The following is a 25,189-nucleotide window of genomic DNA, read 5'->3' as shown; positions in this document are numbered from 1 at the left end:
TGGAGCCTGACGCTGTGCAGCGCTGGAGACTCGTGGTGCTGTCAGAAGATGCAGACGAGTGACGATGTCCAAAATCTCCTGGCTGTGTTTGGGGCGTAACATGCAGTGAACCAATCAGAGCGCGTCTCCCGTCCCCTTTAGCAGCCAGGTGTGTCACACCTTGGTGGGCTGCTGTTCTAATGGAGGATTCTCCAGGTAAGAAGGAAGGCTTCTCACACCGAGTGAAAGGTCACGAGCAGATCATCTACGGCCACAGCTCATTTTACGCCCATGGAGCTCAGATGGACACAAGAGACTCTTTCCACAAGGGGGCGCTGGACAGGGAAACAACAGCTGAGCCGAGAGGAGAGGAGCCCATTATGTTGGATTTTCTTTTCATTTGTCACCTGTCTGTATTCACACACCTGAGATTTGTGATAAACCAGTCACATCAGTAATGAGGATGTGATGATCCACCAGGTGAGACTGAGCCCCTTTGTTGTAATCAGCCTTTAACACCAGGAAAAGGCAACAGCTATGCCATAATCATGACATAACCAAATCCAAAAAATCATGTCATCTCACAGTCTCAGTATAACAAGATGTTGTTCTGTCAGCAGCCTCCATCTGTGGCTGAGGCTCATCTTTATGAAGCTGTTCTCTCATTAGTCTCATTAACTGATTTAACTGCTGCTCTGCCAGTGCCTCTCATTTTTTAGCTCAGTGTTTGTTTTTTATGTCTGAGTTTTATCTTATAGCATACACAAATATTATTATTAAGATCATATGAATTCCTCTGAGGCCAGCAGCATACAATGAGAGCTGAAAGACAGTATTTATGTTGTTGCTTTATTTTGTCTCCGGAGACTCGCGGAGGAAGAACCCGGTGGCACAAACAGCTAGAAATGCTCCAACAAGTCTCCGGCTGTTTTCACAAAGCCGCATGACAGCTTTGCTGAGTTTTACCACAGTGTGTGTTTAGAAGCAGGTGTACGAGGGACGCAGAGCAAATGACTAATGCGGGGAGATGGTGAGAAAACACCAGAGGACAGAGCGACAGACTGCCAGGAAAACAAGGCAGTGCCATGTGGCTCTGGCCTGGATCCAGCCCGCCTGCTCGCTCACAGCGGCTGCTGTCCTGCCGCTGCCATGCAGCTCCACTGTAAGCGGCCCGCAGAGGCCAGGTGTGACGATAATGAGCCGCAGAGCTCCTCACCTGGCCGCAGCCCAGAGCCATGCCTCGCCTGCTCAGAGCTGCGACAGCAGCGCAGCGCGAGGTCGCACCGCCTCCGTCAGTGAGGAAGTTAAACATTTCCCACTTTAAAACACTGAACCTCATGACACTGACTCATCACTGCATGATTTCATTTTCATTTCTACTTCATTTAATCAGGCACTCTTGACTGAGATTAGGATGTCTTTGTCAAGAGAGACAGGAATAAAAAAGACAAACAAAAAAACTGTCTTTAAAGTGACAGAGATGATCCACAGTTACAGAGCGATTCAGTCGAGCGCTCCAGCGACATTCAGACAGACGTCAAATATAACTGAGGAGACGTCACATATCGTTGGTTCAAAATCACTGAAGAGGCAACAAACTCTAATTTCAACAGAGAGACAGAAACCAGGCGGCAAACCGAACCAGGCGGCACGTGATCTGTGCCGTGATCAGGGCTCCGCAAGTCTGAGTGACACGCCAAGAGGAAATCTAAAAAACTGACATCAGAGAACAGAATAGTGCAGCCTCCTGTGGTGATGTGTTTAATGACCTCACAGACCGCCCTCCTCCTGTGGTGATGTGTTTAATGACCTCACAGACCGCCCTCCTCCTGTGGTGATGCGTTTAATGACCTCACAGACCGCCCTCCTCCTGTGGTGATGCGTTTAATGACCTCACAGACCGCCCTCCTCCTGTGGTGATGCGTTTAATGACCTCACAGACCGCCGTCCTCCTGTGGTGATGCGTTTAATGACCTCAATGACCACCGTCCTCCTGTGGTGATGTGTTTAATGACCTCACAGACCGCCCTCCTCCTGTGGTGATGTGTTTAATGACCTCACAGACCACCGTCCTCCTGTGGTGATGTGTTTAATGACCTCACAGACCGCCGTCCTCCTCCAGTGATGCGTTTAATGACCTCACAGACCACCGACCTCCTCCTGTGGTGATGCATTTAATGACTTCACAGACCATCGCCGTCCTCCTCCAGTGATGTGTTTAATGACCTCACAGACCACCGCCATCCTCCTGTGGTGATGCGTTTAATGACTCAATGACCACCGCCAGCCTCCTGTGGTGATGCGTTTGATGACCTCACAGACCGCCGTCCTCCTGTGGTGATGCGTTTAACGACCTGAGACCACCATCCTCCTGTGGTGATGCATTTAATGACCTCAGAGAACACCGTCCTCCTGTGGTGATGCATTTAATGACCTCACAGACCGCGACCGTCCTCCTGTGGTGATGCATTTAATGACCTCACAGACCGCAGTCCTCCTGTGGTGATGCGTTTGATGACCTCACAGACTGCCGTCCTCCTGTGGTGATGTGTTTAACGACCTGAGACCACCGTCCTCCTGTGGTGATGCATTTAATGACCTCAGAGAACACCGTCCTCCTGTGGTGATGCATTTAATGACCTCACAGACCGCCACCGTCCTCCTGTGGTGATGCATTTAATGACCTCACAGACCGCAGTCCTCCTGTGGTGATGCGTTTGATGACCTCACAGACCGCCGTCCTCCTGTGGTGATGCGTTTAATGACCTCACAGAACACTGTCCTCCTTTGGCTACACGAGGGCAGTGATGGTTCCATCGTTTGAAAGTGAAGGATTTATTTTTAAAGATAGCAGAAATGAGGCTTCACACACTCCAAAAGTGTAGACTGACGCACACACACACACACACACACACACACACACACACACACACACACACACACACACCGCTGCTTAACACACTCCTGTCACCACTGGCAGCTCTACCAGCAACATGTCAGTCATTTAGCCGCTGTATTAAACTCAGAGCTGCAGTTTGTCCATGTGTCTTCACTTCTGTCCAAAATCCATCTGGAAGCTTCTTGAAAGAAGCCTCAGGCTTTCATTCAGTTTATCAGGATTCAGCAGCTCGGTGTCATGTGACACCTTGACTGGGGTTAAAGGTCAAAAACAACTGAGACATGAACAACGCATTATGTTGTGTCTTTCACAGCCTTGATTAAAAAAATCTAATTTCAGTCCATGGTTTCTAAATCAGGTGAACACTCCCAGTGGCTCAAACCAAACCCTGAGTCACTGAATGAGGCGGCAGGCGGCGCTGACATCTTTAGGTATGAAGACATCAGGAAGCTAATAAAAATGCATGTGGAGAAATCCATGCAATTTGAATGTGGGTCTGGCAGACGGGTGGAGGATGCCACCGTCACTGTTAAACTTTGTGTTTCATCATGTAGAGGGCACACAGGCCCAGGCCTCACTTTTATTCATTAATATTTTCTCTGCAGTGAAAACCATCCAGCCACCTCTGCGTGCAGATCACCTTCACGTCTTATTTAAACCTGATTTTAACTGAGTCTGCTCAGCAGCTCTGCCTTTTATCAAAGTGTATAATGTTCAGTTTGTGTTGACATTGTGCAGAATGTGTCTCTTTAATTCTGTGTTTATTACTGAGGTTGTAGTTTGCAGGTCTGCTACTGGACTGGATTATACTGAGAGGGGTTTCTAGTTTTTTGTCCTCCCTATTTATATACAGTGAGGGGGGACAGAATAGTGGAAACAGCTGACAGTAAAGTGCAGCACTAACTATGAGCTCAATGCCAAACACAGAAGTGAATGAACACCTCTGTTACCGTGACAACAAGACAAGCTGAGCATTATAGGCAGCAGGAGAGGAAACTTTAGGGCACAACAACTGGACTGGATTAGATTAGATTAGATTAGATTAGATTAGATTGGACAGGTGGAGCTGATAAAGTGACACTGGGTAGATATCGTCTCTTTTGTCCCTACTGCCTCTGGCATCTTAAATAATAAATAACACTTATCTACTTTTACCATTGGTCTTGCTCATTGCACACAGTTTTTGCACTGATGCACATTGATCCCTGAAGTGAACTTCAAGTCTCCAGTATGGCAGTAAAGCTGAGTCTGAGTCTGGCTGTTGTCCTCTAACAGGCACACTTTATATGAGAATAAAACAAACCCAAACAACAGGAGAGAGGAGCAGTAAACAGGAGAAAGGGAAGATCAGTGTGTGGCTGTGTCATTACCAGAGGAGTTGGCATGGCAACTAATACAACTTGAGACTCTGCAGCGTGCCTTTAACCAATTGGACCGCTCAGCTGAAACAACCCGTTGTATAATAAACGTATGATGGCCGTGAACACGTGCGGCGAAGGTTTGGGCTGCGGGAAAGATTCCTCTGCAGCTTTGAGAGCGATCGGCCTTCGCTGCTGCAGCAGGAGGGAAATTAAACCTAAAATGTGTCCCTGCAGCTCCGCCGGCAAACACAGTTTTTCCTCTTAAAACGGGCCATGGAAGTCAAGCGGCCTGTGGCGGCGGCGGTAAATACTCGGTCTGTGTGAAAAGCAAACAGTAAACTGTGCCCGCCCGCCGCCCGGCAGCTGAGGCGCCGCAGTCATTGTCTCATGGCATTAGTGCCGGTGGATTGCTCGGTAAAAAGGGATTCCTTAAAATTCAGGGGATTGCTCGGGGCTTCGCGGCTTCTCGTGGAGTGAGGCGCAATAAAGCAGCCAAAAAACTCGCGCCCTCGCTGAGAAGAGAAAACAACTCATTTCACACCGGCTTCTTTATGTAACAGCAGGGAGAAGGGCTTGGGAGAGAGAGAGGGAGAGAGAGAGGGAGAGCGAGGGAGGGAGAGAGAGAGAGAGAGAGAGAGAGAGAGATGCAGCTTTACCTCAGCAGTGGTTCTTAGTGCAGAAAAATCAACTCAAACAGTAAGTACACCTCATTTGAGATTAAGCACCTCGATTGCACTTGGGCGCTCGCTGCTCTAAATAACCCAGCGTGCCGCAGAGAGAGAGAGAGAGAGAGAGAGAGAGAGAGAGAGAGAGAGAGAGAGAGAGAGAGAGAGAGAGAGAGAGAACTGAAACCTGCTGGTGAAAGCTTCGAAAGCATTTAACCCTTAGAGACGAACTCACCTGATTTCTTTTAAAAACACGAGAAAAGGTAAACCAGCAAATTTGCGAGGAAATACTGAGAATCAGCAAGAAATTTGTAATCAGTTCCATGAAATTTACCTGAAAACATCTTCAAAAAATTACAAAAAACTAGCAGAAAATGAATAGAACATTACTGGAAAATTAGAAAGAAAGCCTTTCAAAATAAAAGCACCTGGCAAAAGGCTAAAATTTGACAGTATTTTTCCTCTCCTCTCTCTGTGAGCGCCTTCCCCCAAACACAAGCGGATATTTGCAAGAAGCGTCATGTGCATAATGTGAAATGTAAATGACACACAGCCACACACACGTTTTCTGCACATTCACAAAACGTCTTCTGCTAAATGTCCAGTTATGCCATTCTCCAGACGCCCAGTGCTCAGACAGTCCATGTGCTGTCTTTCTGCCCTCTCTCTCTCTTGATTTCCCAATCTCTCGATCTCTCCTCATGAATTAAAGAAGCGGGGCGAGGCGTTCCTCCGGGCCACAGCGGAGCCACACAGCCGGCAGGAAAACCCCGTCCCTGCCGATGTGAAAACATTCAGCAGAAAGAGTGATTATGGAGGCTGGAGTCATAACACACTCGCATCTTTTCACTCGACATAATCAGGAAATTTGCTCCTGATCAAAAGGCTGATTACGAGCCAGAAGAGCCATCTGTGAGCCACCGATTACGACTATCTGCTTACACGCCGGAAAAAAACCACGCATTTTTGACCTGTGACCTCAGATTAAAGCTGGCATTATGGTGTACACACACACACACACGCACAGGCACACACACAGACCAATGTGAACACAATGATATCAGCTCAACACGCCGCTCACTACACGATGAATCCTGCTCGACGGCCTGTGCTGCGCGGGGTGAAGGCTGGGTAATGAAGCGAGAAGTGTGAATGTGTTTTCTTAACTCTGAGTGTTTGTGCCACGCGCTATTACCTTCAACAGCGTGAGGCAACGCCGCCTTTCTGTTGCAGTCTGAGGGTTTGGAGGAGAGTTCAGCCCTGCGGCGTTGGTCTCATTTTCCTCCTGAGCTGCGTTCACTTAAACACAGAAACACAGGCTGATGTTCGGGAGCAGATCGCATCAATTTACTGGACGAGCCCCAACCCCCGAAACACCACAACATGGAAACATCCGCTGTGATAAATGTGAAATATGGGCAGCGGCTTTAATAGCCGGACATCTGAGAGCGTGCTGCGTCGGTGACACGGCTAACCAAATGATGAACGGAAGCAACGGAGCAGCAATAAAAGCCAGAGAATGAAAGATGACGCCTGTAATAAACAGGATTTCAACAGCTGATCTGCTGCAGCTGCTCTTTAACAGCAAGCCTGCTAATCTGTGATCTGCAGACACGACAGTTTGGAAAACATCAGCGAAAAATGTCTTCTGGTTTCCAAGTGGCCCAGCTGTCATGTCCCCGTGCAGCGCCCCCTTGTGGAAACAGCAGAGTGTCTCGTGTCCCTCTGAGCTCCATGGGCGTGTTGCTCTGAAAATGAGCTGACCTCAGAGCAGTGTTGCTGCGCTGCTCAAAGTGACTGAGCAGCAAACAGCAGCTCTGAGGTCAGAAAATGGTCCAAAAATGTTACCACTGTAAAATGCATTATTTCAGATGATATCAATATTATTATTTCAACATACATCAAATAATTATCATATCACACTTAGAGACAATGTTTTGCTTCTAAAATATGATGCTAATCTCGTTTAGCTGTCAGAGCAGCCCAGTGTGCACTTCCTGTGTGCAACCAGACCTTCGCTCTTCTTGCCACATGATCTGTGTTTTAAAGTGATGGATGTGTTACGGTGCGAGGTGGGGAGCTGCTGCTGCTGGAGGGACACAGGCCTGTACTTTATTAGTCCTTTATTATTAATGTTATCATTTTAATTTATAGGCCGGCTGCAATAAAATGCATTACCGCGAGCTGGAAAGTGCTTAAACCCAAACAAGCCTAAATTCATGGTCAATTCAATGGCAATGTTATCGTGATATTACAGGCAGCAGTGAATGTGTGTGAGCGTCTATCACTCTGGTGCATCATCTTATTTATTTTATTTTTTTGTGAAGCTGACAGTTTGAGGCTGGCGTCCGCAGCCTCCTGGGCAGCTGTCACAGTCAGCGCTGACAGACAGGCTTTTATTAGCATCACAGACTGACAGCAAATTACTACAACAGCTGCAAATTCAGCAGGAAGGGAAAATGGAGACTGCAGGTAAACAGGTAAACATCTGTGTGGTGGATTGTGCTGAGACGACCAGCCTGGACAGCAGGAGGCTGCAGGGAGGAGGAGGAGGAGGAGGAGGAGGAGGAAGATGGACACATGAAGAACAGTAGAGTCAGGAGAAACTGGAGTAAGAGATGGATGAATAGATGGGAAGAGACGGGGGGAGTTAGAGAGACGGGAAGGTCAAGTGATACGACTCTGAGGTGATGCTCGCAGAGGGCGAGCGAGGCAGAAAGAGAGAGGGAGAGAGAGAGAGACTGTACGCTTTTAAAACAAAAGGTTCACTGGGATCTGCTCTAAGATCCAGAGGAAGCGAATGGGTTTCTCTGTAAGAAATCCCCTCATGTTTCTGAGAGATTATGTTGTTTTGCCATATTGACAAAAAATAAGATCTTGATATTTTTGAGGATTTTGCCGATAACGTTAATTGACAATATTTTGCATTTTGTTGTGGCAGAATGTGAAACCCTCTGTGGTTTATGCTCCAGAGTTTGGTGACATGAATCATACAAGTCAGGCAGAGCTGTAATATGAAATATCTCCGCCTGGGTTGCATCCTGGGTCCAAAGCAGTCCAACTTATTTGAAACCGTCTCTCTCAGCTGCTTGAACTGGCACCACATCAAGAAATCTTTTTAAAACTGCTGCTTCATCAACAGCAACATCCATGGACTCTACTGAAGCAGATGACGTTTGAAAAAAAAAAAAAAAAAAAAAAGTCAGTTTCTGCCAAATGCTGCATGCAAACATGCATAACACTGCCAACACACATTTCTGGAAATACTGACTTTTTTTTCTTTATTGCACTGGATTCTTATGTTAATTTACGTGGCATAATAACAGTAACAAATAAATAAGGATTAACACCAGGACAAGCTGTTTTTTTTTCACTATATGCTAATTTCTTGTCTTCACTTGATGTTTTGCCCACAGTCTGTTACAGCCTTTGTGAACAAACTGAATGATGATGCCACCTACTGATTAGTCAACCAGGAGAAATGTTGGTTGTGCACATCTGCAGGCTGGAGTTGGATCTGTGGTACAAACAGGACAAGATATGAAGGAGTGATGGCTGTTTCTGTAGATGAAGCAGATGAGTTTTTTCTGCAACTCACTGATGAAAACAAAAAAGCCCAAAAATCACTCAAGGATAAGCCTACATCTCTGTTCCTCATGTTCTACAGTCGGCGTCATCAGCGAGCGGAGCCGGGTTCAGGTCTGTGTTGTGTTGGCTGTGGCTCCTGCATCTCCATGTCTAGCAGGAAACGCTTGTTATCCAACAGGAGAGAGAGGGGCAAAAGTAGGACGAACAGAGAAAGAAAAAAGCCAAAAATGTGTTAAAAGATGAATTTGTATTTGTTCACTTTGTTTTTCGTCCAGTGAAACAGCTGTGTTTTTGTTCTGGCTCATTTTGCCTCGGTTTACGCTCCTGGTAGATTGACTGATAAATGCTCAGGATAAAGAGCCAGTCGTGCTCAGACGACGGCTGAAGTGAGCAGTGTTTATTTTCATTTCTGTTTCTGACAGGGAAATTCATTCTGATACTTTCATTTGTGAGCAGGCCTGCTCATTTCTGTTTTCTTACTCTTACAACACGTCTGATGTGAGAACAGCTGAGAGAGGAACCTGTGGAGGTTCTCAGTCACCAGGTTCTCCACTCAGAGCTGAATGACAGTTCTGTTTAGCCTACAACACGTCCTGTCATCCCTTCCCAGGAAGTTCAACCATTCACCCCGACCCCTTGTGACCCCAACAACTTCCATCCACTCCTGCCAGGTGACCCTAACGACCAGCGGTTACCCTAACGACCATCAGTGACCCTAACGACCATCAGGTGGCTCTAACGACCAGCGGTTACCCTAACGACCATCAGTGCCCCTAATGACCATCAGTGACCCTAATGACCAGCGGTTACCCTAACGACCAGCGGTACCCTAACGACCATCAGTGACCCTAACGACCATCAGGTGGCACTAACGACCAGCAGTTACCCTAACGACCATCAGGTGACCCTAACGACCATCAGGTGGCTCTAACGACCAGCGGTTACCCTAACCCCCATCAGTGACCCTAACGACCAGCGGTTACCCTAACGACCCTCAGTGACCCTAACGACCATCAGGTGACCCTAACGACCAGCGGTTACCCTAACGACCATCAGTGACCCTAACGACCATCAGTGACCCTAACGACCATCAGTGACCCTAACGACCAGCGGTTACCCTAACGACCCTCAGTGACCCTAACGACCATCAGTGACCCTAACGACCAGCGTCCACACCTGGAGCCAGGTGACTCCACCAACACTACCGACGGCCGTCACACCAGGGAGGAGCACCAATGCCCTGGAGAACGTCCCCACAGGTGAAACAGCTGGGACCACCGGTGTGTCAGGACTGGAGAAGCCTCTTGGACCAGGAGTGAAACGTCTCCAAGAATCTAAAAAAACAGTCCAGTTGATAATCGATTCAACTCTACGTGTCTAGGAAAGCTACTTAATTTTGAATTGCACTTCATTACATTTTATAATCATATGCACACACAGAACCTCACCACTACATCCATACAGGCTTACCTGTCTGCTTTGCACAGAACTGGAGGTAAATAAACATCTGTGCAGTGAAAAGACAGGAAGCTGCCTGCTGAGGCTCAACAGCGATGAGGTGACAAACACTGAAAAGCTTGTGTGTTCGCAAGTGTCATACAGAATCTGTATTACTGTCCCCTCCATTGTGTGTGTGTGTGTGTGTGTGTGTGTGTGTGTGTTGTTCCTCAGCGTGAAGGGCTGAGGGATGGAGGGAGATCCAGAAGGCTGAGGGGAATCGATGAATTCTGGTGCTATATTTTTTAATAAAAAAAAAAAAATCGAGTATTTTCAAGGACCTACATTTCTAAAAAAAAATCTGAATACATGTGTGTGTGTATGTGTGTGTGTGGTGTACACATGGGTGTATGATAGCCTTTAATAACCTATATAAACAATATAATCCAAATAATCTACATCCATCTAAAAACAGACTTAAGAGATACAAAGGGAGGGAGAAACTAAATATATTAATAGTACATATATATACATACATACAGAGAGAGAGATATGGGGGGGTGGGGCTCACTGTTGATTTGTTCCCATCACAATTGTGTCTGTGTGTGTGTGTCTGTGTGTGTGTGTGTGAAGCCAAGGGAATCCACAACAGAAGAGAAAGCAACGTCGACTGGAGCTCCTCCTCCTCCTCCCCCTCCTTCTCCCCCCTCCTCCCCCTCCTCCTCTCTTCTCTCTCCTTTTATCCTGATCGGCTCCTTCTCTCCTCTCCTCCCTCGTCTCTACAGAAATGCCTCAGTTGATTTCACACAATATCCCCGATGATTCACCAGAGGAGGCTGGTAATTGGGGGAAATATTCCTATTCATGCTCGTCTTCTGTGGGGAGCCTCTCCCTTTCTCTCTCTCTCTCTCTCTCTCTCTCTCTCTCTGTGTATGTGTGTGTGTGTGTGTGTGTGTGTGGAACCGATTGACAGGCGTTAAGTGTCTCCTGTCATAGAAATGCTATCAAAGGGCCATTTCACCCGTGATACACCCTTCTGAGCCCCATTTCACCCCGACCTTCGGTGTAATTAATTCTCAGATGAAGCCTTTTCTCCACAGTGTTTTACCTCATTAGATATTTAGTTCTGAAGCTTTTGAATTGATTTAGGATCCTAAACGCCTTCTTCTCGTTCGCTGTTGTAGGTGCAGATTAGGGCTGGTAATTGTGTAAAATCCTCCTGACAACCAGCTGTCATCACATGTGGGGGGCGTAGGCGTGAGGACCTGAACTGAAACACGGCTTTCTGAAAGCACAGCGAGGAGGCAGTTTGTACATCTGAAACCTCGGAGTGCCGCCTGTCCAAGGGAGAACCTGCCGGGCCACAGAGAGAGAGAGAGGAGCCGCATCGATTCCCGACGAGACGCAGCATTAAAGCATCGTGACAGAGAGTCGACAGCGTTCAGGCTCTGAATAACTTTTAAATCAACCTGAGCATCTTCTCCGTCCCTGAGTTTGCTTCTCCGTTTCAGGGCTACGTTTCAAATTGCCAAAGATCAGGGTAATTTAAATCGGAGGGAGAAAAGCAGCGAGGTAATTACAGGTGGTGATGGATTTAGTCCCCAGTGCACTCCTCCAGGAACAATACTGACAAAAATATATTGTGCTGCTTATTTTGCTGAATACTGCAACTGCACTATAAAACGACCATACTGTATAGAGATAGATTTCTCAATATTTCACTTTTTAACAAGAAACTTTTTTTTAATAATAAACCAGTTTGTTGTTGCTTAAGATTGACTGTGTTTAAAATACTGAGTTGTGTTTTCACCAAGTGCAAGTTAATTGGAAGGCCAAAAACTGGGCTCAGCACCAGCTGATTATGTGCAAATACTTGCAGCCTCTTGTGATTTGGAAATTGAAGTCATTCATATTGTTTTATTGCTGATCAGCACTGAGGGGAAAGCAAGGTGAGCAGGGTAAAAACACTAAATTAGGTGGAGAACTCACTAGAATTAAAATGGTGAAATAAGAAAAGACAGGCTAATGTATTTTTTCAAATATTTTCAGTAGTCTACCCCATCCCTTCCTGTTATTATTATTATTATTTCTTTTACTGATATCTTCACTCCAAATTAGCCTGAAATATTGTGATATTGTTCTAACACTATATCACCCAGCCCACTTGTTATGTCAGACTTCAGGGCTGAACGTAAGGACGGGCAGAAAGTAAGGTAATCATGTGAACATGATTGCAGGAGAGGAGGTCTTGGCTGCTGAATGATGAACCGTGGACTCTGATCGCATCTGAATTATATCTGGACTCTGAATGGGATTGGTGTGGATGGAGCAACGAGAGGGATGTCAGCAGAAATGTTAACTAGCCAGCTGAGACACTTAGAAGCCGACAGTTTGACTCTACTATCCAAAACATATTTGTTTGTAGTGCAAATGCAGGACTGATGCAGCCTGATATGTAAAGTGGGACTTGACCTTACTCAGAGGGAAACTTCAAACTCATTAATTCAACCATTTCCAGGCAAAATGAATTTGTTTAGGCTTGTTTACAGTGTGGGATATGCGTGTTAGTTGTGTATAATGAACCGGCTTTGTTTTTTCTGCAAAGAGCCGGTTTAAGCCTCCGGGGTCAAGTGCCGATTTGCAGATTTGAGGACCAAATGAAGAGCTGTTGAAACAGTAAAATAATCCCCGCTGAGTTACATCAGAGGACACTGAACAGCAGCTGACAGTCAATCATGTCAAACAAGGCTAATTAAGAGAATTAATCAGGGCAAATCAACTTGGACAAGCTTTCTGTGAATGAGGTAAACAATAAGATCGTTCCCATGTTCTCTGCTCACTTCATAAAGCTCCTCTTCACCAAAAAGTCTCTGGTCAAAGCAGGTTCCCTAAGCTCTTGTGTTTTTGTGTTTGCATCACATGGACAGTGAACTTCATGTTATCTTTATGCATCATCCATTTTATGTTATTTTATCCATCTTTCCATGCACTCACATGGAACGGGTGTGATTCTGCATCACAGCAACTGGATTTGTTTGATTCCAGGTTGGGTCCTTTGCTGCATGTCGTCCTCTGTGTCTGGCTCTGGCCACTGTGCCTATTCAAATACAGCAGAAATGTCCAAAAGCAAAAACAGCCGGTAGGTTGCCATATGCTGTGGCCTTCAGAGCACAGAGCTGAGCAGCTGAGAGCAGCTGGCAGGCCTGTAGCACACGACACCTGCTGACACACAGGAACACCTGAGCGCCGCCGTCGACACACAGAGAGATGACGCTCAGAGGGTTGGTGGACTTAAACAGCTCCTGTGACGCCAAGCATCGCAACCCGCCATCGTTCAAACACACAGAGGCCTGAGGCAGGTTCAGGATCCAAGGCAGATTCAGAGTCTGAGGCTCAGCGTCTGAGGTTCACGGTCTGAAGCAGGTTTAAGGGTATGAGGGAAGTTCAGGATCCGAGGTATGTTCAGGATCTGACGCGGGTTCAGGATTCAAGGTAGGTTCAGGTCCAGGGTCCAAGGCCGGTTTGGGATCTGAGGCAGGTTCAGGGTCTGAGGTTCAGAGTCCGAGGCAGGTTTGCGATCTGAGGCAGGTTCAGGGTCCGAGGTTCAGGGTCCGAGGCAGGTTTGCGATCTGAGGCAGGTTCAGGGTCCGAGGTTCAGAGTCCGAGGCCGGTTTGGTATCTGAGGCAGGTTCAGGGTCCGAGGTTCAGGGTCCGAGGCAGGTTCAGGGTCCGAGGTTCAGGGTCCGAGGCAGGTTCGGGTTCAGGTTCAGGTTGACGAACGGCACTGAGACGGGCCAGGGGTCGATCATCCATTCACCCAAACACATTGTGCACACAGCGTCCTGTGTTTCAGGTAGAAGCAGCCCCTCCCACATGGAGTCTGATGGTCTGCAGGTCAGGAGGAGTCACTTTCAGCAGCATGGTGTTTATCTGTTGTTATTACAGGGTTTGGTTGCCTGCAGGAGGGACAGTGGAGGGACAAATGACCTTGTGGTTTCCAGCCGGTTCTCTCGTCCTCTGTCACTTTCAGCATCACGGGGCTCCACAGTCTGATCCATACAGATCACCCACACAGACCAGGTGTGTATTTACTGCTGGAATTTAAATACATCGACACTGATGTTGTCGCTGTCTCCTCTTTGTGTGTGTGTGTGTGTGTGTGTGTGTGTGTGTGTGTGACTGTGGTTTAATTCACTGACAGTAAAGACTTCCAGTACTTCAGGCATGTTGACTTGTAATAATATTACTATATTAAGTTTCTGGCCATAAGAAGAGACTGTGTAAATTGCACAGATCATCATGCATACTTGGATATCTGACTAAATAAATTCACAAGCCAAAGTGTTGTTCTACATTCACATTCTATACCTTCATTGAAACTGGTGGCTTTGTGGACACAAGGAAAACAAAACTTCCTAAAGCTGACATGTACTTTATGTCTTCCTGACCTCTCTTTATAGTGTCTTATTTAATGTTCACAGGTAATTAGATGATTAATTATCAGAGCTGAACGTTGGCTGAAGACAAAAAGAGGAAGAACTCTGCTAATATCTCCTCATGTGAACCTAATCCAGTCTGAACAAGGCTTTACAGTCTAACTTCCTGTGATGAAAGATGCTGCGCTGGGAAAAATCCATTCAAGCCTTTAGGAGATTGAACTCTCCCTTTCTGCTGTTTTGTGTGTGTGTGTGTGTGTGTGTGTGTGTGTGTGTGTGTGTGTGTTAGTACATTTGCAGTGTGACTGTATGTCAGGGAAGCACATCCATCTATATCCTGGTCTGTAACACGGACTCACATCGTGTCGGTCACAGAGTACACCGAATTAGATGGCAAAGCAGCACACACACACACACACACACACACACACACACACACACAGAGCAGCTGTTTCTGAGTCAGACTCCTCCTCGCTGTGTTGTTTCAGGCTGTTTGCTGCCGGTGTCGGTCCGGTCGCTCACAGCTTTTCTAAATCCTCAGGTCTGACTGGACCGATTGCTCTGACTGTAAACTACTTTAGCTTGAAATGAAACCATTTTGGATCAATATTTCATGAGAGTTAACTCATTTCTTTGTTAAAGTCAAACAAAAACTACAATAAGTGGAACAGCGAGAAAGTGATTACTGCAGAATAAGCTCTGAAGACCCTGAGCTGACAGGGATGTTGTTCCTGGGTGATTCCTTCAGGAGCTCCTCTCTCTCACCTGATTATTCCTGGATCACAGGAATACTGTCTGGGCCCTCTGACCTCCTGAACATTGGCTCCATCTAAAGTTAAAGTGTCGCTCTGAATAAGAGCAATAGCAACATACCTGGATACCTACAATATTTTCATTTGTAAGTTCCTGATAGGCTCCAGCCGCCCAAAACTGTTTCATAAACTGTTAATGCTTCCCAAACAAAAATCAGCTTTTAGCTTCTGGGAGGACGGTTGCTTTACTCCAAACAGTTTATCTGTGTGAACCTGGACAGTGTGTGTGTGTGTGTGTGTGTGTGTGTGTGTGCCACAGCCTCTCTCCAAGCCTAACCCTGTGAAACCTAGAAGCTTGTGGGCAGGCTTTTACTTTGAAATGCTTTATTTCACCCTCTGAACAATGCTCACTTTATTTCTTTTTATGTTATTTTTTTTGATGTTTTTTTTTTTTTTTTTTTCTTGAAACGTTTTAGTAATTTTTTGCATTTCTTGCTTAGTTGCACATCAGCTTTAAAGCCTTACATGTTCAGGTGGGTTTTCTGTGTGTGCAATTTTTCCAGTAATATTCTTGCAATTTTTTCAATTTCTTTACCAATATTTCAGTATTTTTTATTTTTTTATTTAATTTTTTTTTCTGTTTTGCTATTTTATTAAACCTTACCATGTTTTTGGCAGAAATCAAGTGAGTGTGTTTTGGTTTAAAAGGGTTAAAGGCTTGTGAACGTCACAAGAAATCTGACACTGATCCGGCATAATTTATCATTTATAGTTTTATTACAACTTATTTTTTATTTATCTTTTGTGTGTGCCAATTTTCTGGCAATCTTTTTGTAATGTTTTACTAATATTCCAGTATTTTTTCTTATTTTGTTAATCTGCTTTTTTCCATGTTTTGAACCAAGTGAATTCCCTCCGATTGTAAAATGTCAAATTGCTCCTCACAGCTCTTAGTGAGCGACCTCAGCCGTGTAAGAGTGTGTGTTGTACTTTAGAACTGTGTTTTAGTTTCACCACCTCCTCTGCGTTCTGCCTGTACTCACACACACACACACACACACACACACACTTCACCTCACACACTCCTGCTGTGCTGAGGAGCGACACATTAATAAAACAGGGTCTATTTAGCCGCTGAAAATGGAGAATGCCTCGATGCACGAGCGGGTGAGGCGGTGTTCTGAGAGTCCTGGGGGGTCGCAGGGTCGACGCCCATCAGCAGCCATTTGTCCTGTCGAAATGTGCTCGAGCACTAAAACCCCGACCTGCCGCCCGCTCGCCGCCGCTGATAACAGCCTCCACCAAATGCCTACGACGCAAAATGTAAATGCTCAGTAAATGAAGAGGTAAAACCCCGGCGTGGTCCCATCCGGGCGGAGCGGGGGGTCAGCACATCCTCCACACGCGGCGCCGCGTGGGCGACAAGACGCTCGCCGCACAAGTCCCACGACCGCACAGCCGTATGCTAATGACGGCCTCTCTGCACCGCTGATGGAGAGGACGGCTGAGGAGCGGCGAGGATCAAAGTGAAAATTATATATTCCAGAGGACGGGGAGGAGAGAGTGCATGAGATGGAAATGAGCAAACGGCGACGGCAGATTGCAGTGTTTTTGAAAATTCCCAGCTATTATTCAAGCGGAGGGGAGGGGGGGTGGGCTGCAGGGAGCGGACAGTATTTGTGTTTTGTAGAGAGAGAGAGAGAGAGAGAGAGAGAGAGAGAGAGAGAAAGAGAGAGAGAGAGAGAAAAGCAAGGAGGTCAGAGCTGTACTGTACATTAGATAAAGGACAGGAAAAAAAAGGAAGTTAAATTCACAGGAGTCCCATGCCGGCTGATCACCTGCAGGTGCTTTTCTTCTCTAAAAACACCTGGAGAGTCAGGTAGGATGGAAGCTATAAGCGTATGTTACTGAAGTATGAACTTGATGCTGTCACTGTCACAGTTAAACTGCATGGACTTCATCCAGCATGTGAATGAAGTTACACTGCAGCTAAATGTTGTCTTCAGTGGTGACTGATCTGCTGATCATGTTTCTGATTCTCAGGTTAATCAGTCAGTGTGACTGGTGAGGCTTTTTGTGTTTAAATGCTCAGTCAGACTCCTTTCGCAAGCAATTAAACATTCATCAGATTTCTTTACATAACATGGGGAAAAAGGACAATAATCTATGTAAAAAAGAAATGTCAAAAATGTGTAAAAAGTCAGTTTTTCTAAATTAAATTTTTAAATTTAATTTTAATTTGTTTTATTCTGTTTTATAGTACTGTGTTTATGTATTTTTAGTATTTTATTTTATTTTATTTTTGTATTTTTAGTATTTATTTTATTTATTGTAATTATTGCTATCATCTGTGCTGCTTTTAATCTGTACAGCACTTTGGTCAACCCCGGTTGTTTTAAATGTGCTCTATAAATAAAGTTTGAGTTGAGTTGAGTTGAGCTGCTTCTGTCTATGAGAGCCAGCAGAAGCTACATGATCCCACCTGGCTCTGTGGGACCGTCACAGCCCACATGTTGTGATACTGGGCTACAGGCTGGTTGGATCAGGTGAACTCTGTGACCTCTGAACTCTGACCTTCAGCTGCCTGGCGAGCTCCACGTGGTTGTCGTAGACCAGGACGTTGGCGACGAGGTTCTGCCGCTCCTTGGCGATGGAGTAGGTTCCCTCGGAGATGCCCGGCTCCACCGCCACCTTCAGCAGAGGGTGAGGACATCGGGTCCCGTCCCAAACCTGCCAGGACGGAAACAACAACGTGAGCACGAGTCAGCACAGCCCGCCGAGCACCGAGTAACCACGCACAACGTTAGGCAGCACTCACGCTACACACATCCAATACACATCAAGCAGTTAAGCACAACCTGATGCCAAGACACAGGCACTGTTTGCACACACACATACTAATATTACTTACTAACAGCTGCATCTATAACCATAACTGGTAAATGCTTAAATTTCATTAAACCAAATAGAAGAAATGAAATATTTAGCGTGTCGCCCAAGTAATAAAATATAGTAGATTATTTATTCCACTGAGAGACAAAAAAAAAATAAATAAATAAATAAATAAAACTGTGTTCTTCACAGCCGTGGTTTTAGCTGGAGGCACTGGAACACGACCCTCATAACCTGCCTCATCACGTCTTTTCTGACAAAATCCGATTCTTGAGTAAAGACGGTCCACAAATATTCCTGTATGAAATTAGGAGACTCCGTTCTAATCTGTCTTCCACTTTTACCCAGGTGAGATAAGAGTGTGTTCTGTGTGACTGAGCATCAGAGAGCGAGCCGCTGCTGCTGCTGAGCGCCACAACCTGCAAAAACTATTTGGTGAAAGGAAAAACACTTCCATTAAAATGACCTAAAACGCCATTTTGCTAATGTTCCTAGTTTTGAACTTCCTACAGAAATATGTCTGGGCAAAGTGTATAAAATCAGAATGCCCAATAATTAAAAAAAAAAAAAATGAATAAATAAACAAAATATATTTCTATATAGGCGATGTACTATTGAGTAATTTTTCATAGGGCGTCCTGTGTGCCAATTCAGATAAACCTGTGACAGGCCAATATGGGCTGATCATTTCTGTGCTCAAACACCTTCTCACACACACACACACACACACACACACACACACACACACACACACACACTCGCAGCTGGCTCGGAGCAGCTAAACACAGAAATGAGTCAAGGCTGGCGTGTGACCAGCAGTCACAGCCAAATCCTGTTAAATTTATCTGCTCTAACACTTCCTCTGGCAGGCGCCCAGCCGTCGTCTCTGCTCGGAGAAGCAGCGGCGGCAGGTAAGACGGCGCAGGCTGCTGACACTCTGCCCAGCGGACTAAAAAGTTAATTTCCCACGCTGAATAAGATGGATTAAGACTGAACACAGGGAGCGTCAATGGAGGGAAAAAGTCACAATGACAGCTACAACAAGAACACATCACCTGAGGCAGAAAGACGATAAAGAGGGAAAAAAACACCAGATCACAACAAGAACAAAAAAGAACAAATGAATAAGAGCTATTTGTAAGGAAAAAAAAAAAAAAACAGGCCGCGGGCTGCTCTGTGTGTGTGTGTGTGTGTGTGTGTGTGTGTGTCCCGCTGAACGCCTCAACACGGAGGTTATCAAGCCTGCAGCAGGCGGCGACACACACATTCACGACCTCGAACAAACACACACGACGAGGTGAAATATATGGAATATTCAAATGAAGTTGCATTCCCTGAGGTGTGTGTGTGTGTGTGTGTGTGTGTGTGTGTGTGTGTACTCTTCAGGTGTTGAGAGCTGAGTCATGCAGCAGGACCTGTGTTTTTCTACCTGCACGATAAGAGAAATAAAATGTGTTTGAAGTCTTTTCAACAGGCTGAGTCGATTTCAGCGTCTTTGTTGGACGCCTCCGACTCCGTTTGCTTCCAGATTTTGTTGTGAAGATTCTTGCTGGCACGCTGCGACGCCGCAAAAACCTGCTTTTGTCTTCATGACTTTATTTAGAAATCAGCCTCTCCACACAGACTATATAACTAGACCATAGAAACTCTCTCCATCTCCTACATCTACAGGAAGCTCTCATTTTTCAGTTTGGTTTGTCTCGAAAAAAGCAAAGTGAATCAGAATTTAAGTTCTTTCTTTTATATTTAAAGCTCCATTCCAGGGGTTATTCCCAGGGACTATTTTCCCTGGCGGAGGAGGAGGAGGAGGAGGAGGAGGAGGAGGGAGCGTTTCAGTGTGAAAAAGTCCTGAAAAGCCAACAGAGCTGCTGCTTTTAGGAAAACTCATGTGGAGGACTTTATTGGGCTGATGGAAAACTGGAGTGAAGAAAGTGTGAAGGCTCTGAAAGTTCATGTTCATATCGTAGTGGAATGAATGGAGGAAAGGGAGGAGGAGTGATGTGGCAGCTCTGAAAGCCCACTGCTCGCTCTGGGAGGAGAGCAGAGGAACGTGAAGGAGAGGAACCTCTCAACATGGAGAAAATCACTGGGATGGAGCTTTAAACATAAACCAGCAAAACAACACAAAAGTTGGGTGGGGCTTTTAAAAATGTTCTGTAAAAGCTGTGCAGCGAAGCAGCAGAAAGCCTGTTGGGTTATTAATCTAACGCAAAACTGAATTATGTGTTCCGGTAATTTCACACTGTCTGAAAAAATCATGTCCAACAACTGGTGGGAAAAAAATCTTCCCAACAGGTGGACGTGCAGAGTGATGTGTGTGTGTGTGTGTGTGTGTGTGTGTGTGTGCAGTGAAAACACTGACATCTTGCCCTGTTGGTGGTTATTTCCCAGCACACACTGCGCTGTCACCACACGTCACGAGCTGATCAGGTCAAGCCTCGAACACATCGGCTGGTCTGCCGGCGTCTCCGGCCTCTGCAGGTGAGTTTCTAACCTGAAACGAGCCGGAAATCGCTCCTGTTTGCTTTTCTTTTATTAATCAAGTCAAACGTTTCTCCACACGGTGGAATGAGCTTTTACTTGATTAATTCCTTACTGTGTAAGTCTAACAATCTGCTGAACTGTTTGATTATTTTCATCATTTGATTATTTCAATGACCCCAGTTCAAAACTGGGGTCATTTTACTGGATTCAGCCTTTTATTATGCTGTTGTGATGCACTTTGTAACTGTGTTTTGAAAGGTGCTACACAAATAGTTGATCATCATGATCAGAATCATTATTATTATTATTATTATTATTATTATTATTATTAATATTATCATCAGTTAAGTGCAAATGAAACCTCTTGGCTTGAGGTGTATAAAAACCTCGTATGAACATCGCTTTGGAAAAAAGCGTCTTCATACGAAGCGTCCTGCAGGGCTGTGGCCAGCAGGGGGAGCCGAGGAGCCGTCCCGAGCTGGGAGAGGAAGAGGAGGAGGAAGAGGAGGAGGAGGAAGAGAGGAACAGCTGAGACGTGGGCGGACGAGGTCATCATGTGCTCCTCTACTTCTGTTTTCCCCATCTGTTTTTTCTCCTCTGTTTTAATTGTCCGTTTTTCTTCATGCCTAATACATTCTGTTGTTTTATTTTTATCTGCAGTGAAAAAAATGTCTGTCGTCCTGGGAAATATCTCTCTGCAGCTGCTCAGTTAACATTTTGGAAAGGAAACCACATGAAGAAACAAATTAATTTACTTTGCTGAAAAGTATTTCCACGCTGCGATGTGGCCGAGGGTCTGATCAGCATCCCACATGTGGAGCCGGAGGTCGTGACCTCTGCGTTACGACGCGAAGGTGTGCGCTCTGCTGGGTGTTTTCTAATTTTATTTGCTTTGTTTTATGTCCTTTTTTAACACTTTTGCTTTTTTTTTTTTTTTAACCCGCTTCTTAACGGATTGTTAAGCGGAAGACAAACATTCCTATTCTGTTCTGTTACAGTTTGAAACGGTGAAACAAGACAATTTAACCGTAATCCAACCCGCTGCCAAATTTACGTTTGTACGGGAAAACAGCTGCAGGCATCAATCTGCCGGCCTTTCTCTGACCGCTCAGGCCGGACAGGCGGGTTGAACAAACATCCAGGCCGTCAGTGTGTGTCAGACCGCAGATGTGCTAAGCTAGCTGAGGTCAGCGGGGCGTGTCGTACCCTCAGCAGCGTGCAGGTCGAGTCGATGGACGCCTTGGACAGCAGCTGGCAGGTCAGGTCGAAGTACACTTTGGGCTGCACGGCGGACAGGGGGATTCTGGGAACCGGAGGCAGGAGTGTCTGGGCGGCGGCCCAGGAGCGAAGCTCCTCCACGACCCGACGGTCCTCCTCGTCGAAGTGGATGTTGCGGCTGGAGGTCCGAGGCTCCACGTCGCCCCCTACTGTCCCGTCAAACGTCACTGCAGAGAACCCGAACGTGTTGACCAGAGCGATGGAGTCGTTGTACAGCCTGGTCTGCAGAGAGAGAGGAGCCTCACATCATCACTTAGTTTGGACTTTGGATTTGTCAGATTTCTCCACATATTGACTAACATCTGTAACTATATCACATAATCTCCAATCAAAATGCAGCTACAGGTTCCTGAAGATGGTCTGAACAGCTGTTTGCTGGTATGGAAACTCTCACGCTGACGCTGAGCACGGCTTTCATTCACTTGTTAAAGTCATGTTTCGCTTTATTTTCAGCCGTCTGTGGAGGTTCTCAGTCATCCAGCTCATGGTTCTCCACACACACACGAACACACACACACACACACACACACACACACGAACACACACACACACACACACACACACACATCAAGAGCAACTGGACTCGTCTGTAGATTCTTGAACGTCCCCACAGGTGAACCCACTGGGACTCCACACCGGATGATTGATTGGTTCAGCTCTATGTGTTGATTTTTAGCCGCTGACGGGTTCAGGAAATGGTTTAGACGTACTGCACGTTGTAACACACTGACGTGGTTCAGCTGTACAACATGAAAGAGAGCCTAACCCAGCACAGACGAGAGATGAAACGCATGCAGGAGGATCTCTGTAATGGTTCCTCCTGTCTGATGTTTCATGACAGGGAGACAAAAAACAAACTGTACTGTCAGCAAGCTGCTCATCAGCATCCAAACTTACAAAGAAAGTAATGCAAGGAATTATAAAAACGATGAATCAGTTACTTCAGCATCTCGGCTAAATGCCCATGTAAATGTTAATTATATAGTGCGATTCAAAAGGACACCCAGTTATAAATGCTATTATTCTAAACTAGTATGACATTTTTTGAAATGTGCTTGCAAAGTGCTTTCCAATTCTAACGAAACAAAAGATCAAGCTCACAGAACAAATTTACAGGAAAAACAGAGAGACCACAAGTAAAAATAAAGCTTACTGTCCTGTTCTGCCTGAGATCTTCAGCATCCAGACAAACACAAAAGCATGTGAGGAGGTAAAAGCTGTTGTTATAAGCTGAGGTCAACTGTACCTTGACTCTGTGCATGCGGATGATGTCTCCCACCTGGAAGATCTTGGGATGGTCCTCCAGCTTGCTGCAGAAGATGGTGCAGCAGACCTTCTTGTTGGACTGGTCGGTGATCTTCAGAGAGGAGCACAAATCTGTGAAAAGGAACGTCCTGTGGTCAGATCCTCCAAGAATCAAAATCTCTGCATGTTCAGAGTTTCCCCTCCAGAACGTTCCTCTGATCTCCTCCCAAGTCCAGTAACTTTAGGCCAAAATTGGGTTCAACCCAGGACAAATTGCAAGAGAAGCAAACTCATCTGATTTTATATCCTCAGTTTGTCCTGAGTGAGGGGAAAAAGTCCCAAGGAATCCCATTGGTGGAAAGTTTTGAAAATCACCTATTTATGACCATATAATACCAAAAAAACACTGTTTTTAACACACAGGGGTTTTTAAACACACACATTTTACTTTCAGATATCACTATAGAAATTCACAAGGTGATGACACACACAAAGACAAGAAAAAAAGTCAATTACAAGTTCTTTGAATTATTCTGTTTACACATGCATATCACACATTATCTGATTTGATATGCGCTAATAAGGAATATAAGGAATAAATGCCAGAACAGATGTTTAAAAGGTTACTATATAACAGTGAATTAAAAAGGTAATATATATATATAGTAACTTTTTAATTCACTGTTTAAATGTCTCTTCTGGCATTTATTCCTTATATTCCTTATTAGCGCATATCAAATCAGATCATGTGTGATATGCATGTGTAAACAGAATAATTCAAAGAACTTGTAATTGACTTTTTTTCTTGTCTTTGTGTGTGTAATCAACTTGTGAATTTTTATAGTGATATCTGAAAGTCAAATGTTGAAACCCTTTCCCCTGTGTGTTAAAAACAGTGTTTTTTGGTAATATGTGGTCATAAATAGGTGATTTTCAAAACTTTCCACCAATGGGATTCCTTGGGACTTTTTCCCCCTCACTCAGGACAAACTGAGGATACAAAATCAGTTGAGTTTGCTTCTCTTGCAGTTTGTCCTAGGTTTTTTCATAAAATGACTGGACTATAAAGCGAGCAGTGGGCTTTCAGAGCTGCCACATCACTCCTCCTCCCTTTCCTCCATTCATTCCACTACGATATGAACATGAACTTTCAGAGCCTTCACACTTTCTTCACTCCAGTTTTCCATCAGCCCAATAAAGTCCTCCACATGAGTTTTCCTAAAAGCAGCAGCACTGTTGGCTTTTCAGGACTTTTTCACACTGAAACGCTCCCTCCTCCTCCTCCTCCTCCTCCTCCTCCTCCTCCTCCTCCACCTCCTCTTCCTCCTCCAGGGAAAATAGTCCCTAATATAAGCGGGGAAACGTTTTGCTTTCCACAGCCAATCATCAGCTGTGTGGTTTCTGAATGTTACAGTGTAAACTACATTACAACAGATAATATTTATCAGTGCTGCAATTTTACCTACAGACAAGGAGGCTTTACCATCAATATTTCCAAAAATGGTTTCCTTTTTTCATTTCCCACGAGCTCTCCAGGCCTGGAAAACACTGTTTTAAAATCCTGTGATTTTTTTCCAGGTTTTGTGGCGTGTGTGTGTGTGTGTGTGTGTGTGTGTGTGTGTGTGTGTGTGTGTGTGTGTTGGACAGGACGGACGGTGCTGACGCTGATGGAGCCTGAAAGCTGAGCAGAGAAAACCTGCTGCCTGCCAGCTCGCTCCAGACAGCTGATTCTGTTTTTTTTTTTTTTTTTTCAGCGTGCTGGCTGTTCTCCCTGTCCATCCGAACCATTAACACACAGTTTGGTAACAAAACACCAGACTGAGAGCTGTGCATCTTGTTCAGCTGAATCAGTAGGCACTACATTACATTATTTAGGTGGAGGCTTCAAATAAGCCAGCTGGGCTTTCTGCCTCTCCCTGCACAATTACAACATTACAGAACATTTGGACCTGAACAAATAAACAGCTGAAAGGAGGCTTCCCATATTTTCTTTTCTTTTCCAGTGATGCACCCAGACCATTTTTCTAAAGTCATGTCAGTTCATTGTTTCAAAGCTGTCTTTGGCCTCTCGGGCTGAGGACAGGCTCTGAGTGTGTACCGGCGGAGGCTCTGGTGGATCTGACCTGTGCCTCTGGTCCTGAACGGCTGCTTGAAGAAGACGACCACTCCGTAC

General features: G+C 45.4%; 1 protein-coding gene across 3 annotated transcripts in view; it reads right to left on the bottom strand.

Moving 5' to 3' along the window:
• The window catches only part of pot1 (protection of telomeres 1 homolog), a 68,823-nt gene that overhangs the window by 17,313 nt on the left and 26,321 nt on the right, over positions 1 to 25,189 (bottom strand). For 2 of the 3 annotated variants that reach the window (XM_030054641.1, XM_030054643.1), the window contains exons 7-10: positions 25,140 to 25,189; positions 23,018 to 23,148; positions 21,700 to 21,993; positions 17,692 to 17,847 (exon numbers count right to left, since the gene is read on the bottom strand). The exon at positions 25,140 to 25,189 is cut by the window's right edge and continues 77 nt beyond it. In XM_030054641.1, coding sequence (XP_029910501.1) covers positions 17,692 to 17,847; positions 21,700 to 21,993; positions 23,018 to 23,148; positions 25,140 to 25,189 — 631 coding nt within the window. The remainder of the gene's footprint in view (positions 1 to 17,691; positions 17,848 to 21,699; positions 21,994 to 23,017; positions 23,149 to 25,139) is intronic. The other variant, XM_030054642.1, reaches the window with a different exon arrangement.

This window comes from Myripristis murdjan, chromosome 6 (genome assembly GCF_902150065.1).
Source record: "Myripristis murdjan chromosome 6, fMyrMur1.1, whole genome shotgun sequence".
Classification (NCBI taxonomy): domain Eukaryota; kingdom Metazoa; phylum Chordata; class Actinopteri; order Holocentriformes; family Holocentridae; genus Myripristis; species Myripristis murdjan.
Note: the sequence above shows the minus strand (reverse complement) of the source record. Positions and strands in the feature narration are given on the sequence as shown.